This window comes from Engystomops pustulosus, chromosome 6 (genome assembly GCF_040894005.1).
Source record: "Engystomops pustulosus chromosome 6, aEngPut4.maternal, whole genome shotgun sequence".
NCBI classification, from domain to species: domain Eukaryota; kingdom Metazoa; phylum Chordata; class Amphibia; order Anura; family Leptodactylidae; genus Engystomops; species Engystomops pustulosus.
The window spans coordinates 159,161,993-159,183,398 of record NC_092416.1 but is presented as its reverse complement, the minus strand read 5'-3'; the positions used below and the strand labels follow the sequence as shown (position 1 = coordinate 159,183,398).

Below are 21,406 nucleotides of genomic sequence, written 5' to 3'. Positions count from 1 at the left end.
GGATCAAATATAAGTCTTACCCCCTTATCCACACAGAATCCATGTGTATTTTGGAAACAGAATATCAGTGATTCTTCAATTACACGACTATGTATCAGCCTACTGCTATTTCTGACTTTTGAGAATAATGATCTTTAGAGAGGGGACATGTATGGCAGCTTGTGCCATAAATCTTAGTGTGCAGATAAGTTTGGATATTTAAAGTTGTATTCTCATCTGGGCATTGACATTTAATTGAATTCAGCTAACATAAAGCTTCATTTCTTCAACTGGATGTTATTAAAAAATATTACCTTTGTGAAGATAATTTCCCATAAAGGAAGCTTTGTTGTCCCTTAGAAACAAGATTGTATCCTTGGATACAACCACCACTGCTGGAGTGATTGCACAAAGAAATAAATAGTTGTTGCATATGAATTGGCCGAGGGTTACAGCATGTCCCACATCCATCCTGTGGTAATGATCGCTGAATCACTGGTGGTCGGGCAGGACTCAATAATGCCTGTCTAGCCACTGCTACCTGGATGCAGTGGTGGTCGTATCCAAGGACAATTATCTAGTTTCTAGGGTATAACTTGGCTGCATTTATTGAAATTTATCTTCACACAGGTACACTATATTTGATAACATGCAATTGAAGAAAGGTGTATATATATATATATATATATATATATATATATATATGGAAGATAATTTAAATAGTAATTGAATTAAATGTGAATACCCAGAAGAGAATATCCCTTTAACTTGTGAGTCTTAACAGCAGATGATGTGGTGTACTGAGGCCTGTGGGCTCCACTATAAAGTACACATTCCCCCTGCAGCCTCATCTTGGGCAAAGTATGACTTTTCTCGGCTCTTTATCACATGACTTTTGTGAAAATTTTGTGATAGGTAAATGGGTGATTTTATTTAAAAAACAGGGGATTCTAGAAAGGACTTTCATACCCTACTTGATAGGTCACAGTTTCATGGGGTAAAGTCTGCTGATAGTCTCCCTATAACACCATAAAAGTATAAGGGAAGATAATTGGACGTATTGGCTAAAGGGAGACGTGACAGGAACATAATCGCTGGGTGCACCTCTCTAAGGCCAAAGATTACAGAAAAGTGACCACCAGGAAGACTTTGTGGCACCTCTAGAAGCTTTGACTTGTTCACATGTTTGTCATGTGAAAGTATAAAGAGGTAAAATGTGCAGTAATCTCCCAGGGGTGAGAAATGAGACCCATAGGAACTTTCACAAACCTTTTTAGTACATGTACACAAAGTCCTCAATACAAAGTCCTCTTTAGGACGTCTCCGTATCTGCGACCTCCAGTCCTTACCATTATACGTGGTCTCACCAATACAAATATGAACAAATTGTACTAAACCAATGACTGCTGAAAATATAGTGAAACCAGGATATGAAAAAGTGCAATTACATGTAACATAACATTTCTTTGGTTTACAGATTACTTTAGATATTTCTCAGGTGAAAGCAGGCCTTCCCGGCACAGTAAGTGACTTTAATGTTATTTGCAATACACTGCATAACTCGTGTCGTATAAACATACCAAATGTGTCAGTCATTAAAGAGAACCTGTCATCAGAAACTAAACTAATAAACCTTTACCAGCATCCAGAAAATCAACTTTGAAGTGAGATGATTGTCTAAAGTCAAGGAGGTGGAGAGTTTAGCACGGAAGTCAAGCTCTCCCCACCTCAGAACCTCTCTGCTGTATTATTTGGTGCCCTTGTGTCCATCACTAATAGGCTCTCCTGAAGTCTGGTGAATGATGTCAGCCAGAGCAGAGGGGGAAGTTCTGAGATGAAGAGAGCTTAACTTCAGTGTCTCTGTGACTTTATACCACCAATTTACGTCTCACTTCAAAGTAGATTTTCTGGATGATACCACCACCCTGAGCCATGCAAGAAACATGATCAGGAAGGTGTTAATCTGCTTGACAACATATTGGTAGTGGTTTTGTAAGCCAATTTCTGCTGACAGGTTCCCTTTAAGTCTCACCCATTTTGCTGTTGCTGTATACCCTGCAGTCTTTTCCCCATCGTCACCTCATTCCAATGGCAGAATATCTGCAGCATATCTCACTGTGTGCACTTACATACTGCTCCCTGTAGTCTGTACTATGGAGCTATAATTGTTCTGTGCCCCATTCTGAAGATTTATAAAGTTTTCTTACCCTGAAAGGATAATTTTACAGGAAAATATCTGCATAACACGACTTCTGAGCATCTTACAATTTGATTCTCTACTTTGTCAGCTGGGAGTGTAGATTTCTTTTCTCTCACTAATAATGAGGTTTCTTCTTGTATCCCCAATATACTGCTCCGTCATTAAAAAATATCATTTTATATGTTTTTTAAATAAGAAGTAAATGAGATAACAAAACGTTTTCCTTTCTTTATACAGGATCCTAATGCTAACTACCATGTTGAAATCAAATTCACTGCCGTCAAAGATTGTAAACTACAAGAAGGATCTGGTTCTGTGACAGTTTCACTGAATGTTAGCCTTAAAGCATCAGAAAAAGTCATTGCCAATGTCGCCGCTGTAAGTACAAAATAACCTCAACTTAAATATAGTTATAATATAGACTACAGAATCTAAGCATGTGCACATAGGTTTAACTATTAGGATACCCCAGAGCACATGCCAAACATTTACTGGCAGCAGCTAAAAGGGGTTGTCCACTTTACCTCATGCCTTCTGTAATGTGTGTGCAAGTATGAGGGGCAGGATATTCGGTAATTCACCAATATACATATATTAATAGTTCTGCGCCGCTTTCTTGATATGTAAAAGTGAAACCTCCTGTCTGTTACCTCATCAGCCAGAGATTCCTGACCATAAAATGGCCGCAGATGGAGGGTCATGTGATCTCTAACTGTCCATGAACAATCACCCTGCCATGTTTATGGACAGATAAAGATCACATGACACTCTATCAGTGGCCATTTTATGGACAGGAATCTCTGATTGATGAGATAAAAAAACAGGAGGCTTCACTTTACATATCAGGGAAGTGGTGCGAAACTATTAACCCCTTAAGGACACAGCCATTTTGTAGCTTAAGGGTGATGCCACACATGCCGTTTTTAGTCCCTTTTTAAGCATGCGTTTTTGACCGTTTTCGTCCGTTATTCCCAATTATCTCAATAGATAAACAGGTTGTAAGCAGCCAAACGCATTAAAAATGGATGCATTTTTAAACGGACTGAAAACACATGCTTAAAAAACGGACTAAAAACGCCATGTGCGGCATCACCCTAAGGCTCAGCCACGTTATGTTGTATTCTGACTTGCGTCGCTTTATATGGTTATAACTTTTGAACACTGTTACTTATCAACGTGATTCTGAGATTGTTTTTTTCCTTACATGTTGTGCTTCATTTTAGTCGTAAATGTTGGCTGATAAGTTTTGCGTTTATTTTTAAGAAAAAAAGAAAAGATGATGAATTTTTTTAATTCAAAATCATTGCGTTTTCAGGCAGATAGATTTACCATCTGAATAAGTTGCTGAGTAACATTTCCCATATGTCTATTTTACATTTTCATGATTTTGGAAATGTCTAGATACCATTTTGGGGTTGGTATCACCTATTGTTGAAAATATAGGACCTTTTTTTGAGGGCAGAAGTAGAAAAGCATCAATTCTGTACTGGATTTTTTACTTTTTTTTTTTTTTTTGTGTTCACCGTATAGACTAATAATCATGTTCTCTTTATTCTATGGGTCAGTACGATTACGGGGATACCAGACATGAATATTTTTTCTTATGTTTTACTAAATTTGCCAAATAAAACCCTAATGTGGGGAAAAATCTATCATTTTTGCATTGCCGTCTTCCAAGTGGCATAACATTGTTACTTTTTTGGCTAAAGAGCTAGTTGATGAGTACATACGTTTTTTTGATCACTTTTATTGCATTTTTTGTGGGATTAAATAGGTAAAAATCATAATTTTTGGCAAGTTTTGAACAGTTTTTTTTAATGGCGTTCTTCGTGTGGGTTCAATAATGATTTACTTTTATTCTACGAGTTGTTACGGACGCGGTGATACTATATATGTGGGGTTTGTGTTCTGATTTAGACTTTTTTTTGCACATTATATGTCTCTTTGTATGTTATGGGGCTTATGGGCATTTTTATTCATTTATTTTTTAACACTTTTTTATTACTTCCACCATGGGACATGAACAAGGAATCACCTTAATGCTTGTTCATGATAATACTCTGCAATACTGATGTATTGCAAGGTATTAGCAGTGTGAGCCTATGCACATGCATAGGTGACACTGTGTCTTTAAGATGACATTATAGACGCCGCCTTGCAGGCACTGCCTGCCGGCAGCTCTGGGGTCCTGATCGGAGCCGGCCCGGGGGAACGATCGTGGGGAAAGACACCCAGAAGGCAGTTTAAATGTTGCGGTCACGCTGACCGCAGCATTTAACAGGTTAAACACCTGCAATCGGAGCCCACTCTGATTGTGGGTGTTACACTGTGGTGTCAGCTGTTAGTCACAGCCGGCACCCTGTGTATCCCAATGCCGGTTCAGTGCAGATCTCGAGCTGAATCGGCATCAGCTCAGCGTCCGATATATTGGACACTGAGCGTTAAGTCACTGCGCTCAGTGTCCGATGTATCGCTAAGGGGTTAATAGATGTAACTTGGTAAATTACCTAATATCCTGCCCCCCCCACACACACACACACTTACACTCACATTACACAAAACATGAGGTAAAGTGGCCAACCCCTTTAAGTGTTACAACTCTCGGGATGACAGAAGCTCCTGTGCTATCACCATTTAAGTGGTCATTCAGCAGAAAGCACTTTTATAATCAAAAATGTGAAATGGCAACAATGCTCCAAAATATATATTTTTTTCCATGCAGAATGTGAAATTGGATTTAAGGGTTGAATACAAAGGAGGATCAATGTCACTAAACGTCAATGTAAAGTAAGTTTCTGCAATTTATAGCTGCTGAGTGAAACTAAAAATTAAAGGAAATGTCCTACTTATTTAGTGGTAGATTCTCCTTTAAAACTGCCGAGTACATCCCAGAAGTGTGATTATAATCATATCTTTAGCAGGTACTGTGTACCAATATTTTCCTTAAAAAAATCTATGTAAATTAAGTGCAAGGGCTCTAGGGGCATACATCCCAACCATCCCAGATCCAGTGGGATGTTCCCGTTTCTTTTTGGCTTTGTTCCATTGTGCTGTCCAGAACACCAACAGAGCTGCATACAGTAAAATGCAGAGTGCCAGCAGCTCCCTGCATTATCCCTGTGAATGTAGCAGAACCGCCAGCCAGACGCAATGTGATGATGTCATCTGACTGCCAGCTTCAGAGCTACATACAGCAGAAGGGGAAACATGGGAAGGTAAGTATATATGTTTATTATTTTACTGTGGGGGCACAAAAAGAGGGGGGGAACTGCTCGGAGGTGGGGTTAAAATAAGACGGGAAGCTAGTTAGGGGTCACAATTAAAGGGGAAGCTAGTTTGGGGTCACTATAAAAGGGGGAGCTGTTAGGGGGCACAATAAGAGGGGAAACTGCTGGGGCACAATAAGAGGGGGAGCTGCTGAGGGTTAAAATAAGAGAGGGAATTGTTGGGGGGCACAATAAGAGGAGGAGCTTCTGGAGGGTACAATCTCGGAGCTGCTGGGGAGCACAATAAGAGGGGGCTTTAACATGAAGGGGAGCTCCTGGAGGGCACAATCTGATCTTGTGCGACGCAATCCCTGGCGCGATCTCCGAAAATGTCGGAAAACCCAACGGAAATGCGGCCGTGGGACCTTCGTAAATAAGCCCCAATATTCCTGGCATACACCAGCGGGAGATACACATCATTTACATAAAAATTTACTTTTTATAAATGGCAGATATCTAATAAAGTATCTAATAAACAAATTGTTATAAATACGCTGCTGGGATCTACCCAGCAGTGTTTAAGGCCAATCGACCACTAAATAAGTAGTAGATTCCCATTAAAATAAAGAAAATATATCAGCCTAGACCATGGGTAATATTTCAGTAACATCACTTATATATACACACACACTAGTTGTAGCCCCCGGCGTTGTCCGGGATCTGCTCTGCTCTTAACTATACCAAAATAGAATGGGTTAACAAAAATATTTTGCACATAAAGATCACAAATCAAAGACAGACATTTTATTATGAAAAAATCAAAAAATGATAAAAGCATTTCAAATATTCACATATTACCTTGATCAGATTGATATTTTAGTCACAGCCAGGGCTGTAGTCATCTGAAAAGAAATAGCAGTAGATAGAATATTGCAGCTCTGGATGTGACTGGAGTATATAATAGCATGGATAAGACTTCAGCCCTTAATATAAATGGAGTATCACATATGATGTAAGGGACACAATTGAAAACATACTACCTCACACATACGCTGCCTTATACTAAGAATGATAATGGCAGATTGATACTCCAGTGACAACCAGAGCTGTAGGCATCTAGAATAATCTAACAGTAGATAGATGATTGCAGCTCTGCAAGTGAATGGAGTATCACATATGATAAAAGCATCAGAATTGAGAATATATGTCATAGTACCTCACATATTACCTCACATCCCCTTACATATCACCTCACTCATAAACGTCTTATACTCAATGCCTATAGTAACCAATTAAAAGCTCAGGGCTCATAGTAATGAAAATAGAAACTAAGATTTCTTAATTTGCATTTAGGTCTGCTCAAAAGAAAACAGGCCACATTTATTACACAGTTTGCGGCAGAATTCTGGCATAGACAGCATATTGATACATGTACATACTGGCTGCACATGTATTTATGAATGCTTGCTCTAGTATCTTGTCCGCAGCTGCACTATGCACACCGCGACAATCCAGTGCACAGAATGGGGCGTTCCGGTGCCTATTTGGGTGTCCCAATGTGTACAACTTGCCGGATAAAGGCCAACATGTACTATCGTGCGAGTGCGGCAGATGAAATTGCACTCTACGCGCATCGGAACGCCCTATTCTGTGTGCAGTATTGCGTTTGCACTGTGCATAGTGCGACACAATACTAGCGCAAACACTTCATAAATACATGTGCAACCAGAATAGTGGCGCAGACTGCATAATAAATGTGGTTCAAAGTGTCCAATAAAGGCATCAAACATTTACATTCTCCAAGACATACAAACATTTATGCCTCTTAGGACGTGTTAAACACAACCTGGGTCAGATATGGCAGTAAAAAGCACCAAACAGGTTTCCTATAATATATTCGTATGGTATTACAGGAGAACTACCTGTAGTTTTGACCAAATTTTGACCTGCAGTAAAACAAAAAAAAAATGCATTTATATTCCAGGATTGTAGCTTGACTTTGTGCAATTTGGTGCACTCTGTACAATTGCTCCATACACCCGTCCATCTATGATCTCACCAGATGCATGCTACTGCTTTTACACAATACAGAAAGATAAACAGCACCAGTATAGCAATTGAACACAATTGTCCAATGGGTGCACGTAATCTGATAATCCTGGTTCCATGGATCCTAAATGAATAATTCCATATGAAAAAAGTAGCCGAACTCCAAGAATTTGCTGCAGAGTGTTCCTTTTTTCACCCGGCGCAGAGCAACATTTCGACATCTTGATAATTTTGTGCTTGAAAAAGACAAAGATGTTGAAACATTGCTGTGTGCCGGGTGAATAACAGAACACTTTCTTCACCAAATTCTGGCACTTTTGTTGACTCTTTACTTTGAGAAGTTTGATTGCAAAAATTAAGGTAATCAGGAGATGCCTCCCGCACACAAAGTCCAGCTGCAATCCTGGAATATAAATCCAATTTTCACAGTCCTGCTGCTACAATACACACAATGGTATGTTCTCCAAGACTGCTACTTAACATTGTCTGATGTTTTTTATGGTCAAATCAAGTGGTAGAAACCGGCTCGGCGCAGGTTCAAAATGTATCATTAATACTACGACATGATCTGCGCATGGAAAAGAAAGCGACATTTCCGTTATTCTGGGTAGAATTGAGGCAGTTGCCGCACAGAATATACAGGAGATGGACAGGAGATTTTGACATTAGACCCAGTTTCTGTAGTGGTAAATCCAGGATAAATACTGCCATGTGAACTGAGGCTGAAACACAGGAGATAGATGTGTGTTACTAATCCAGATGCACATGTTCTCTCTCATTATAGCGCTGGCGCTGAGATAACTTTCACTAGTGGCGATGGATCTGCTGTAAGTATACAGACCTCCCCTGCTTTATTATGTGAGGAAATATTTAGCTGTTCATGTTTATAATGTTATATATACACAAGTGCGATTGTAAAACGAGGAAATGTTTTCTGTGATCACCATAATTATCTTCTGCCAGGAAATTGATCTTATCTATGTAAATATCACAAGTAGCATTACTGCCAGGTATTGTAACAAAACTACAGTGAAGGAGGGAAAGATAGTAATAAAACTAATGGCTTTCTACTAACCACTTCACTAACTAACAATTCTGTCCCTTTATAGGCTGGAGAATTCCTGAAAAAAGTGTGTGGAATGTATCTTGGAGTCTGGGTGGATAAAGTGAACTGTAAGTATGAAGGGGAGGTGGTGAGAATGGCGCGAGCCGCATCTGCTCTATGGTCCGAATGATGTGGAATAAGGGGCCACATGTCAGTGGCTGCTGCTTATATGACCCCAGTGATCGCTCTCACAGGATCAGAAATATTCACACGATTCTGTTACCAATTGTGTCAGAGCCCCAGCGCCTTACAATGAAATCTGCGGAGCTGTCATTGTTCATTGTGACGGGTTAAATATAATTTCCTGCACAGGGATTGGATTGATACTTTTCTCTCCTTACAGACTAATGTTTATAGGGATAAAATAATCTCATATGTTGGATTTCTGAAGATTCTTGTTTCCCTGAATAAGCTCCATGTCAGAGGAATGTGGCTCCGGGATAATACACTGATCATTTTATATGTCTTGTTAAACTAACATGAATCCTTCATATTTAACTAATCATATATTTTATGGTGTTTTCTGTAGGCAATTTGGGAATATTCCTCCCAGTGTGGTCATTTCTTGGACCAGGTTACTCAGCAATGCCACTACCACCAGCATCCCCTCCAACATCTCCTGTGTCACCAACAGGACAATGTGTTTTCGGAGATGTAAGTCCTTCTGTAATTTCTTTAAAAGAACAGCCCTGCGTCACCACTATACAGTGTACTGACAATATACAATAACAAGCGAGAAAGCTTCTAGTGATAGCGTCCTGCATATATGTGTATATATGTATATACTTTACTGCCTTCCCTTGTAACTATATGTCAGGGATCCTCCTGCTTTATACTTACAAAGGAAGGAAACATCTAAGTCAGTGATGGCAAACCTTTTAGAGATTGAGTGCCCAAACTACAACAAAGACCCACTTATTTATCGCAAAGTGCCAACACAGAAATGTAATTAGTGATTTATACTCCCTTTTCTGTCACAGTTTTCATTGATAGCAGCACCTGAGGACACCAATAAAGCAGAAAATAGTCCCAGGTAGAGCTGTCACTTTAAAATAGCTCTGTGCACAGCAAGTCCTGGGCTGTCTGGGACTGCAGGAAGATACCTGGAGACATCTCTGGTGATGGCCTGAGTGCCCACAGAAAGGGCTCCGAGTGCCACCTCTGGCACCAGTGCAATAGGTTAGCCATCACTGATCTAAGTGGTGTAAATGTAGATGGACTCAATGGGGCAGATGTATTATCGTACTTGTGCCCCAAAAAATGTCAGTTTCGTGGGTTTTTTTTGGCGCAAAAGTGTGTCATATCATTTATAATGAGTTTGCGGCAGAAAGAACAGATGTTTCAGATGATCCCGACTCCTCCGTTTTTTTTGTGGCGCGAGTGGGCGTGGCCTAATTTTTCCACATTATCCGTCACATTTATGTGTATTTTGTCGGCATTTTTTGGCGCAAATTTTGGCGCACAATAGACCTGGAAAATAATGGTCAGAGAGCAAAATTAAGGCGCAGCCCATGTAAGATTTAGGCGCACATCTCATTGATATCGGCATTTTTATACATCGGGCTGTGCTTTCCGGAGACTGATCTCATATGCCGACAGTCGTGCTTGCGCCAGAATTAGAAAATCCCTACAGTGGGGCAGATGTATTATCGTATCTGCGCCAAAAAATGCCAGGATTTTACGATTTTTTTTGGGCGCAGAATTTCTGCGAATCATTTATAATGAGTTTGCGGCAGAAAGAACAGATGTTTCTGCCTAGCCTTACTTCTCCTTTTTTTGTGGTGCAATTGGCGTGGCCTAATTTTTGCACATTATTTGTCACATTTATGTGTATTTTGTCTGCAAATTTTGGCGCACAATAGACCAGGAAAATAATGGTCAGAGAGCAAAATTAAGGCACAATCCATGTAAGATTTTGGCGCACATTTTATCGATGTCGGCATTTTTATGACGCACGACTCCTTAGATCCGCCACTTTAATACATCAGGCTGTGCTTTCAGGAGACTGATCTCTGATGCTGACAGTCGTCTTTGCGCCAGAATTAGTAAATCCCCCCCAATGTCAACATTCAATAGCAGGAATCAATAGAGAAGCTTCACCTTCTCACTGCACATCAGATGGAGACATGTAACGTGATAATAGCTGCTGTTACGATATGCACATACAGTTGTCTTATCATTTTATGTTGTTTTATTACAGGATTCCTGCATATGTACAGCTACATAATAATAATGATTCTGACTCAACTTCCAGGAGGATGAAACAAGGAATAATCCGGCTCATGTTCCCAATGTCATTTCTATAATCCTCCTAATGCTCTTTTCTCTTTCTCGCGCGCACAGACATTTCTCAGTAACTAATCATTATAAGGCTTGTACACGCTCCTTCTCTATATAATCTACAAAGAATCATTATCAATAAATTACTGCAAAGCAAGTTACTGTGTCCTGTGGTGAATCAAACTAGTATTACAGTAGCACTTACCTGAGACAAGTCCAAATATATTTGGCAGCAGAAGTCCCATCACCTCCTCCCCCAGTCCCAGCATCAAGTGACCTTCCCAGTTCTCTCTGCTGGACTGCACTGGGACAGTGACGACCATCAGATATTTACATCTTTCTTCTTCATGTAATACCACACATATTGGAATATGGAATATTCGTCGGAAAAGGAGTACATTGTTTGTTTTTTTGCAGGCTATATACTACAGGGGGCTGGCAGGCTATACACTACGGGCGGCTGGCAGGCTATATACTACGGGCGGCTGGCAGGCTATATACTACGGGCGGCTGGCAGGCTATATACTACGGGGGGCTGGCAGGCTATATACTACGGGGAGCTGGCAGGCTATATACTACAGGGGGTGGCAGGCTATATACTACAGGGAGCTGGCAGGCTATATACTACAGGGGGCTGGCAGGCTATATACTCCAGGGGGTGGCAGGCTATATACTACAGGGAGCTGGCAGGCTATATACTACAGGGGGTGGCAGGCTATATACTACAGGGGGTGGCAGGCTATATACTACAGGGGGCTGGCAGGCTATACAATTATTTAACATTTTGGAACAATTAATACTATTTTTTGAAGGTGGTGGATTTTTACTAATATAAAAATCTAATATTGGATATAATAAGTTTTGTTTTATAAAAAACAGCTAGAACTGAATGCTGTTCACAAAATGTTTATATGAAAACTAAATGTTAAAATTAAAAAATGAAACATTTCTTTTATTTCTAAACAAAGCTTCTGGGAATTTTGACAATTATTAAAGGGAACCTGTCACCAGGAGAGCCATTTTTTAGCACTCCCGCCGTCCCCACAGAGCATAGTACATACACAGTGTTTTTGTATAAAAAATAGGTTTTACAGAAAAAAAAGATATGTTATATAGTACCTTGCTGTGTGACTAGGAATTAGGCACCTGGGAGTGGCTGCAAAGGAGCAGTCCCCCCCCCACCCTTGGGAAACATCTCCTTCATGTGTCCTTTTCAAATATATGAAAACGCCCATCACTTGGCTTAGCGACGCCCCCTGCTCCTCTACAGCCAATCCCGAGTGAGGGGAGTTATTCATATATTTGAAAAGGACACATGGAGGAGCAGTTTCCCAAGCTTGGGGGGGAAACTGCTCCTTTCCAGCCACTCCCAGGGGACGAGTGCCTAGTCACACAGCACATTGGGGGACATTTACTATGGTGTTTCCGCCAGTTTTGAGGCGCTCTCACCACATGTTCTGCTCTCAGACCTATTTATTAGCTGTCGGGGACAGAAAAAATGACTTTTTCCGTCTGCTCCGACTCTTCTCCGAAAAGGGGCGTGGCTTTGGCGGAGTGGAAACTCAGACAGAATTAATATGTGTCACAGCCATTTTTGGACGCTGTAAACTGGCGTAAAGTAGACCAAAAGAAATTTGGTCTAGCAGGGACACAGATCAGTGCTATTGCACTGCTGCCTGTTGTCTGACTGTTGGACACATTTCTGGAGCTCGGGACAGATTTTGGTCCCAGGGACAGATTTATCTGCACAGCTACACAATATTAAATGTGTGTCTTCTTTCCCAGAGCAGGTCGGTAACAAAGCCAGTGCAGACACCGACACTTTATGTAAATGTCCCCCATTGTATTGAAAGGTACAATATAACATATCTTTCTTTCTGTAAAACCTATTTTTTACACAAAAACACTTTGGCAGTGTATGTACTATGCTCTCTGGGGACTGGGGGAGTTCTAAAAATGGCTCTCCTGGTGACAGGTTCCCTTTAAATTCATCAGAAATCTATAAGGCTGACTGTGCACCTTGCGTACTCCATGTGGATTGTACACACAGATCCATTGCGCAATAGAGTAGCATTGGAGTGAATGTCATATAAAGTCATGTAGACAATGGGGCACATTTACTAAGAATGTGGGAAACTGCACTACAAGTGCTCTGCCCGTGTATAACGCTGGGTGCGCCAGATTCATTAAGATCATGCGGCAGAAATCATGAATCTGGCGTTTTCCTGCGCTGGCCCGACAGAGTTCACCAACTTTTTTGTGGTGCACCTTTAACTTCTGTCTGACTTTGCATGATAAATCTGGCGCACAGTCGGAATGAGCATTGGAACAATCCCTAATTTGTGTCACATGCGCCAAAAATGTATCTCAGACACTTCTTAAATACCTGTGCGAGCAGTTTGCACTGAAAAGAACGTGCACAGTCTGACAGAAAACTGCTGCAGGGTTCTCAGTAAATGTGCCCCAATGCGTTTTTTTTCCTTTGGGGAAATTGATTTTCTGTGCAGAAAACAAAATAATGATCATGTTACTTTTCTTGTGCTTCCTCGCAGATTTCTGCTTGCATTTTTTACATTGAAGTCAATGATACAGTGAAAATCTGCATAAAAAATGCACATTGGTGCAGTTCAAAAGAAATGGGGGGAAAAAATTTAAAAAATGCATGCGGAAAATCTGTGTGAAAAACACACATATTAGGGCAGATTTACTTACCCGGTACATTCGCGATCCACGTGCGTTGCCATTTCTGAGTGGCGGGTAAAGACTCTTGCGATTATTTTGGCCACTTTTTTATGACACAGAGTCAATAATAAATCTCCCCCATAAAATCTGCTTTATACAGTTCTCAACCAAAAATTTTTTGAAATACTTGTACTTCCTCTGAGGCCACTGGAACAACCGCAATATCCGGACATATCCCGTCTTTTACTTCCCGGCTTCTTTGTGGAGACTAAGACCAGCGGCACACGTGGCGTTTTGAACCCGTTTTTGGCCCGTTTTTAAAAAATCCGTTTAAAAAGGCATGCGTTATAAAAATGCTTGCTTTTTTGAAAACAGAAATGCATTTTTTGAAAACACATCCGTTTTTTACAGTTTTTTTTCCAATTATCTTAATGAGGATAATTGGAAAACGGACAAAAACGGTAAAAAAACTGATGCATTTTCAAAAACTTATGTGTTTTTAAAACGCAAGCGTTTTTAATTGACTACTTAAAAATGGCACAAAAACGGCCAAAAAACGGGTACAAAACGCCACGTGTGCCACCAGCCTAAGCAGGGCCGCATCTGCCATGAGGCGAGATGAAAATCTCGCCTCGGGCAGCAGAATGCGGCCCTCTTTAAAAGCGGCATTTTGCAGCTCCAATGTGGGCGATTCGGGCGCCCGCTGGCACCCGAATCTCCCTTCAGATAAATCGCACCTGTTTCTTTAAGAAACAGGTGCGATTTACATGCGGAGCGGCGCAGAGCCTTTACGGCTGCTGGCATCGCTCCGTACAGTGCAGTGACACAGGCGGCGGATGATAACGTCACGCGCCTGTGTCACTCAGCGGAGCCGTGGCTGCCAGAAGAGCCGCGTGAATATGGGAGCCGCGCGCCGTGGGAACAACCTTCCGTGAGGTAAGTACAAGTTTTATTATTTTTATTGTCCAATTATTAATTAAATATACATATTAGGGGGCGATTACCGCTGTAACGGGGGGGGGTGTCTTCTATATATACTTTTTTACTGAGGAGGCTGTGTATAGTTATAAGGGGCCAGATCCCATTTTTCCTGGGGGGGGGGGGTTGTATATATTTATATGAGGGGCCAAATTCTTATTACACTGGGGGGGGGGGGGGGGGCTGTATATATTTATATGGGGGGCCAAATTCTTATTACACTGGGGGGGGGGGCTGTATATATTTATATGGGGGGCCAAATTCTTATTACACTGGGGGGGGACTGTATATATTTAAATGGGGGCCAAATTCTTATTACACTGGGGGGGGGGGGGGGCTGTATATATTTATATGGGGGGGCCAGATTCTGTTTATTCTGGGGGGCTGTATATATTTATATGGGGGGCCAGATTCTGTTTATTCTGGGGGGCTGTATATATTTATATGGGGCTGGATACTGTTTATACTGGGGGGCCTATAAAAATAAATTATATATATATTCATTAGGGGGTGATATATATTTACATCAATCAGGGTAGTACTCTATATAAATTCACATGTAACATAATAACTGGGTGGGATATATTATTCATAAGATACAATAGATTACTTTGCATCATGTAAACCAAATGTTGGGGGGGGGGTCTGTATTAATAAATTGGGGGTGTTGTATATTGATTGGTGCTGTACACGCTATAATTCCAGTAGAATATTTATATATAATGAAGGGATGTTTTGTATGTGGGGAGAGTGCGATCAGTTGTGTTGTGAGGGGTATATATTATTTAGGAGCGCAGTGTTGTTATCCAGAAGACTTTATACTGTAAGTGACTGTGGTATTTTTAGGGACGCCGGGGGGAGATGCTGCACGGAGCTGAAGATATCTGGCCGTGAATTCAGCAGTGATACGTTATGGATTGGAGAACCTGGAATAAAGTCCTCCTGATGGAAGAAATTGTCATCTCTAAGGTACTAGATGCCACTAATGCCTCTCAGAACCTGTAGTCAGTCACACAGTGTCAGGGAGCTGCCTGTGGGGATATTAATTGTTAAAGTTTTCAGCATTTTCTGAACAGGGAGCAGCGGGGGGGGGGGGGGGGGGGAGCATTTCAATATTCGCCTCAGGCAGCAAATATGCTAGAATCGGCCCTGAGCCTAAGGGTTTATATACAGGAGCCGGCAACTGTGTGCCACATGGGGAGGGGTGCCCAGCAATGATGCCGCAGTGTTACTTTGAAAAACGGAATGGTCTGTGCCCATACATCATGTACTGTAATTTGCATTAAGGTCTGCTCAACAGAAAACGGGCCACATTTATTACACAGTTTGCGGCAGAATTCTGACATAGACAGCATATAGATACATGTACAAACTGGCTGCACATGTATTTATGAAGTGCTTGCGCTAGTATCTTGTCCGCAGCTGCACTACGCACACCGCGACAATCCAGTGCACAGAATGGGGCGTTCCGGTGCCTATTTGGGTGTCCCAATGTGTACAACTTGCCGGATAAAGGCCAACATGTACTATCGTGCAGAGTGCGGCAGATGAAATTGCACTCTACACGCATCAGAAAGCCCTTTTCTGTGTGCAGTATTGTGTTTGTGCTGTGCATAGTGCAGCCACAACACAATACTAGCGCAGACACTTCATAAATACATGTGCAACCAGAATAGTGGCGCAGACTGCATAATAAATGTGGTTCAAAGTGTCCAATAAAGGCATCAAACATTTACATTCTCCAAGACATACAAACATTTATGCCTCTTAGGACGTGTTAAACACAACCTGGGTCAGATATAGCAGCAAAAAGCACCAAACAGGTTTCCTATAATATATTCATATGGTATTACAGGAGAACTACCTGTAGTTTTGACCAAATTTTCACCTGCAGCAAAACAAAAAAAAAATGCATTTATATTCCAGGATTGTAGCTTGACTTTGTGCAATTTGGTGCACTCTGTACAATTGCTCCATACACCCGTCCATCTATGATCTCACCAGATGCATGCTACTGCTTTTACACAATACAGAAAGATAGACAGCACCAGTATAGCAAATGAACACAATTGTCCAATGGGTGCACGTAATCTGATAATCCTGGTTCCATGGATCCTAAATGAATAATTCCATATGAAAAAAGTAGCCGAACTCCAAGAATTTGCTGCAGAGTGTTCCTTTTTTCACCCGGCACAGAGCAACATTTCGACATCTTGATAATTTTGTGCTTGAAAAAGACAAAGATGTTGAAACATTGCTGTGTGCCGGGTGAATAACAGAACACTTTCTTCACCAAATTCTGGCACTTTTGTTGACTCTTTACTTTGAGAAGTTTGATTGCAAAAATTAAGGTAATCAGGAGATGCCTCCCGCACACAAAGTCCAGCTGCAATCCTGGAATATAAATCCAATTTTCACAGTCCTGCTGCTACAACACACACAATGGTATGTTCTCCAAGACTGCTACTTAACATTGTCTGATGTTTTTTATGGTCAAATCAAGTGGCAGAAACCGTCTCGGTGCAGGTTCAAAATGTATCATTAATAGAGATGAGCGAACATACTCGTCCGAGCTTGATGCTCGATCGAGCATTAGCGTACTCGTAACTGCTCGTTGCTCGGACGAGTATTTCGCCCGCTCGAGAAAATGGCAGCTCCCGCCGTTTTGCTTTTTGGCGGCCAGAAACAGAGCCAATCACAAGCCAGGAGACTCTGCACTCCACCCAGCATGACGTGGTACCCTTACACGTAGATAGCAGTGGTTGGCTGGCCAGATCAGGTGACCCTGGGATAGACTAGCCGCTTCCCGCGCTGCTCGGATCATTCTCTGTCTGGATGCCGCTAGGGAGAGAGCTGCTGCTGGTCAGAGAAAGCGTTAGGGTGTTCTATTAGAATAGTGTTAGGCAGGAGTGATTCTACAACAACCCAACAGCCCTTCTTAGGGCTACAATAACGTTATACTTTTTTTTTTTATTTGCTTGTGGCTGGGCTTGCTGGCACTAGTAGTGCAGCTAGTACCATATTGTGAGGAATTTGCAGGGGGACTTGCTACCGCTGTGTTTAGCTCTTAGTGACACACATATCCACCTCAAACACCAAAGTGGGAAAATTTATTAGGGGTTTGATTTCAATTAGGCACAGTCTGCCAGTTTCTTTTTATTTTACGTTTATTTTTTTAATAACTCAGCGTCATCTCATCTGGCATAGTAGTGTGCTTTCATACTTGGCTAGAAAATAGCCATAGGAGAATCCAAACGTCTTACTTACGCCTACAGTAGCGTTATATATATTTGATTTCTGGTTGATCTGCTGGTGGCTGTAGTTGCTGCAGTGCATCTACTAGGAAATTGTGAGCAATTTGTAGTGAGACTTGCGACCACTATGTTTTGCGCTTAGTGACGCACATATCCATCGCAAAGACCGAAGTGGGAAAATTTATTAGGGCCCGGGGTTGTATTTCAATTAGGCACAGTCTGCCATTTCCTTTTTTATTTTATGTTTATTTTTTTCATAACTCAGCGTCATCTCATCTTGCATAGTAGTGTGCTTTAATACTTGGCTAGAAAATAGCCATAGGAGAATCCAAACGTCTTACTTACGCCTACAGTAGCGTTATATATATTTGATTTCTGGTTGATCTGCTGGTGGCTGTAGTTGCTGCAGTGCATCTACTAGGAAATTGTGAGCAATTTGTAGTGAGACTTGCGACCACTGTGTTTTGCGCTTAGTGACGCACATATCCATCGCAAAGACCGAAGTGGGAAAATTTATTAGGGCCCGGGGTTGTATTTCAATTAGGCACAGTCTGCCATTTCCTTTTTTATTTTACGTTTATTTTTTTCATAACTCAGCGTCATCTCATCTGGCATAGTAGTGTGCTTTCATACTTGGCTAGAAAATAGCCATAGCAATAGGATAGCATCGTTTGGTTTTAAAAACTAAAAAACACACACAAAAAAAAAAACACAAAAAAAAGTTAAAAATAAAATTAAAGTTATAACTCTCATTTTCAAAATGTTTAACCCGAGGGCTAGGGGTAGAGGACGAGGGCGGGGACGTGGGCGTCCAACTACTGCAGGGGTCAGAGGCCGTGGTCCTGGGCGGGGTGAGACACCACCTGCTTATGAGGGAGCAGGGGAACGCCGCAGAGCTACACTCCCTAGGTTCATGTCTGAAGTTACTGGGACTCGTGGTAGAGCACTGTTGAGGCCAGAACAGTGCGAACAGGTGATGTCGTGGATTGCCGACAATGCTTCGAGCAATTTGTTCACCAGTCAGTCTTCCACGCAGTCCACCCATGTCACGGAAATCGGCACTCCTCCAGCTCCTGCACCTCAGCCTCCTCCCCCCCAGTCTGCCCCCTCCCAGCAAAATTTGCCATTTGAACCGGCATACTCTGAGGAACTGTTTTCTGGACCCTTCCCACAGTCACAAACCACTTGTCCGGTTGCTGATGAGCAATTTTCCGATGCCCAGGTTTTCCACCAGTCGCAGTCTGTGGGTGATGATGACCTTGTTGACGTACTGGAAGAAGTGTGTAAAGAGGTGTCCGACGATGAGGAGACACGGTTGTCAGACAGTGGGGAAGTTGTTGTCAGGGCAGGAAGTCCGAGGGGGGAGCAGACTGAGGGATCGGAGGATGATGAGGTGACAGACCCAAGCTGGGTTGAGAGGCCGGGTGAACACAGTGCTTCTGAGACGGAGGAGAGTCCTCGACCAGAACAGGTTGGAAGAGGCAGTGGTGGGGCCAGACGGAGAGGCAGGGCCAGAGCTGGTGCATCAGCGCCAAATGTGTCAACTAGTGAAGCTCCCGTGGCGAGGGCTCCTGCGGCGAGGGCTAGATTTTCAGAAGTCTGGAGGTTCTTTAAGGAAACACCGGATGACCGACGGACTGTGGTGTGCCACATTTGCCAAACCAGGATCAGCAGGGGTTCCACCACTACTAGCTTAACTACCACCAGTATGCGCAGGCATATGAATGCTAAACACCCCACTCAGTGGCAACAAGCGCGTTCACCTCCGGCCGTGCACACCACTGCTCCTTCCCCTGTGTCAGCTGATAGTCAGCCCCCTGCCCAGGACCCTGCCACAAAAACCCCATCGTCGCCTCCACGATCCTCCACAGCATCCACCAGCGTTCAGCTCTCCATACCCCAGACGCTGGAGCGGAAACGCAAATATAGTGCAACCCACCCGCACGCCCAAGCCCTTAATGTGCACATCTCCAGATTGCTAAGCCTGGAGATGCTGCCCTATAGGCTAGTAGAGACCGAGGCCTTTCGCAGCCTCATGGCGGCGGCCGCCCCTCGGTATTCGGTCCCCAGCCGCCACTACTTTTCCCGATGTGCCGTCCCAGCCCTGCACCAGCACGTGTCAGACAACATAATCCGTGCCCTGACCAACGCCGTTTCTGACAAGGTCCACCTGACCACGGACACGTGGACGAGTGCTGCCGGGCAGGGCCACTATATATCGCTGACGGCACATTGGGTTAACTTGGTGGAGGCTGGGACCGAGTCTGACCCTGCGGCTTGTCATATACTGCCGACGCCGAGGATTGCGGGGCCTACCTCGGTCCAGGTGTTTCAGGCCTACTATGCCTCCTCCTCCTCCCACCCCTCCTCCACCTCCTCCTCCGAACGACCATCCGTGGGCATGGCGCCATCAGTTGGTAGCTCTAGGCACAGCAGCAGTGCCGTCGCTAAGCGACAGCAGGCGGTGCTGAAACTGCTGAGCCTAGGCGATAAAAGGCACACCGCCCAAGAACTATTACAGGGCATCACGGCGCAGACTGATCTGTGGCTGGCACCGCTGAACCTGAAGCCAGGCATGGTTGTGTGTGACAACGGCCGTAACCTGGTGGCGGCTCTGCAACTCGGCAGACTGACACATGTGCCATGCCTGGCCCATGTGTTAAATCTGATAGTTCAGCGTTTCCTCAAGACATACCCCAATCTGTCTGATTTGCTCACGAAGGTGCGCCGCATCTGTGCGCATTTCAGGAAGTCCAGCACAGATGCTGCCACTCTCAGGGCAGCGCAGCGCCGCCTCCAACTGCCCGCTCACCGACTGTTGTGCGACGTGCCCACGAGGTGGAATTCAACACTGACCATGTTATCCAGAGTTTACCAGCAGCGCCGAGCGATTGTAGACTGCCAGATGTCAACTTCTACCAGAACTGGTAGTCAGGTCAGTCAGCTTCCTCAAGTCTACAATGAGGAGTGGACGTGGATGTCTGATATCTGTCAGGTGCTGAGTAACTTTGAGGAGTCAACACAGATGGTCAGTGGCGATGCCGCCATCATCAGCCTCACCATCCCGCTGCTTGGCCTGTTGAAAAACTCTCTGGTCAGCATGAAGTCGGAAGCTTTGCGCTCCTCACAAGAGACGGGGGAAGAAGATTCCCTTGTTGATAGCCAAAGCACCCTTAGGTCTGTTTCTCAGCGCATATCGGAGGAGGTGGAGGAGGATGAGGAGGAAGAGGAGGAGAATGTTGGCGAGACACAAGAGGGGACCATTGTTGAGTCCTTCACTGTTGAGCGTGTATGGGCAGAAGAAGAGGAGTTGGAGGAGTTGGAGGAGGAGATGGACAGTCAGGCCAGTGAGGGGAGTGAATTCTTACGCGTTGGTACTCTGGCGCATATGGCAGATTTCATGTTAGGCTGCCTATCCCGTGACCCTCACGTTCAAAGAATTTATTCCAGCACCGATTACTGGGTGTTCACTCTCCTGGACCCACGGTACAAGCAAAATCTTTCCACTCTCATCCCTGGAGAGGAAAGGAGTGTGAGAATGCATGAATACCAGCAGGCCCTGGTGCACAAGCTGAAACAGTATTTCCCTTCTGACAGCGCTAGCGGCAGAGTGCGTAGTTCTGCGGGACAAGTAGCGAGGGAGAGTAGGCGAGCAGGCAGCTTGTCCAGCACT

At 43.3% G+C, this 21,406-nt stretch overlaps 1 protein-coding gene across 2 annotated transcripts in view; it reads left to right on the top strand.

The window, feature by feature from the left end:
• The window catches only part of LOC140064823 (uncharacterized), a 108,350-nt gene extending 97,374 nt beyond the window's left edge, over window positions 1–10,976 (top strand). For both annotated transcript variants that reach the window (XM_072112071.1, XM_072112070.1), the window contains exons 10-16: window positions 1,457–1,501; window positions 2,417–2,557; window positions 4,902–4,966; window positions 8,219–8,261; window positions 8,544–8,607; window positions 9,069–9,193; window positions 10,740–10,976. In XM_072112071.1, coding sequence (XP_071968172.1) covers window positions 1,457–1,501; window positions 2,417–2,557; window positions 4,902–4,966; window positions 8,219–8,261; window positions 8,544–8,607; window positions 9,069–9,193; window positions 10,740–10,766 — 510 coding nt within the window. In that variant the 3' untranslated portion in view covers window positions 10,767–10,976. The remainder of the gene's footprint in view (window positions 1–1,456; window positions 1,502–2,416; window positions 2,558–4,901; window positions 4,967–8,218; window positions 8,262–8,543; window positions 8,608–9,068; window positions 9,194–10,739) is intronic.
• Window positions 10,977–21,406: the final 10,430 nt, after the last annotated feature.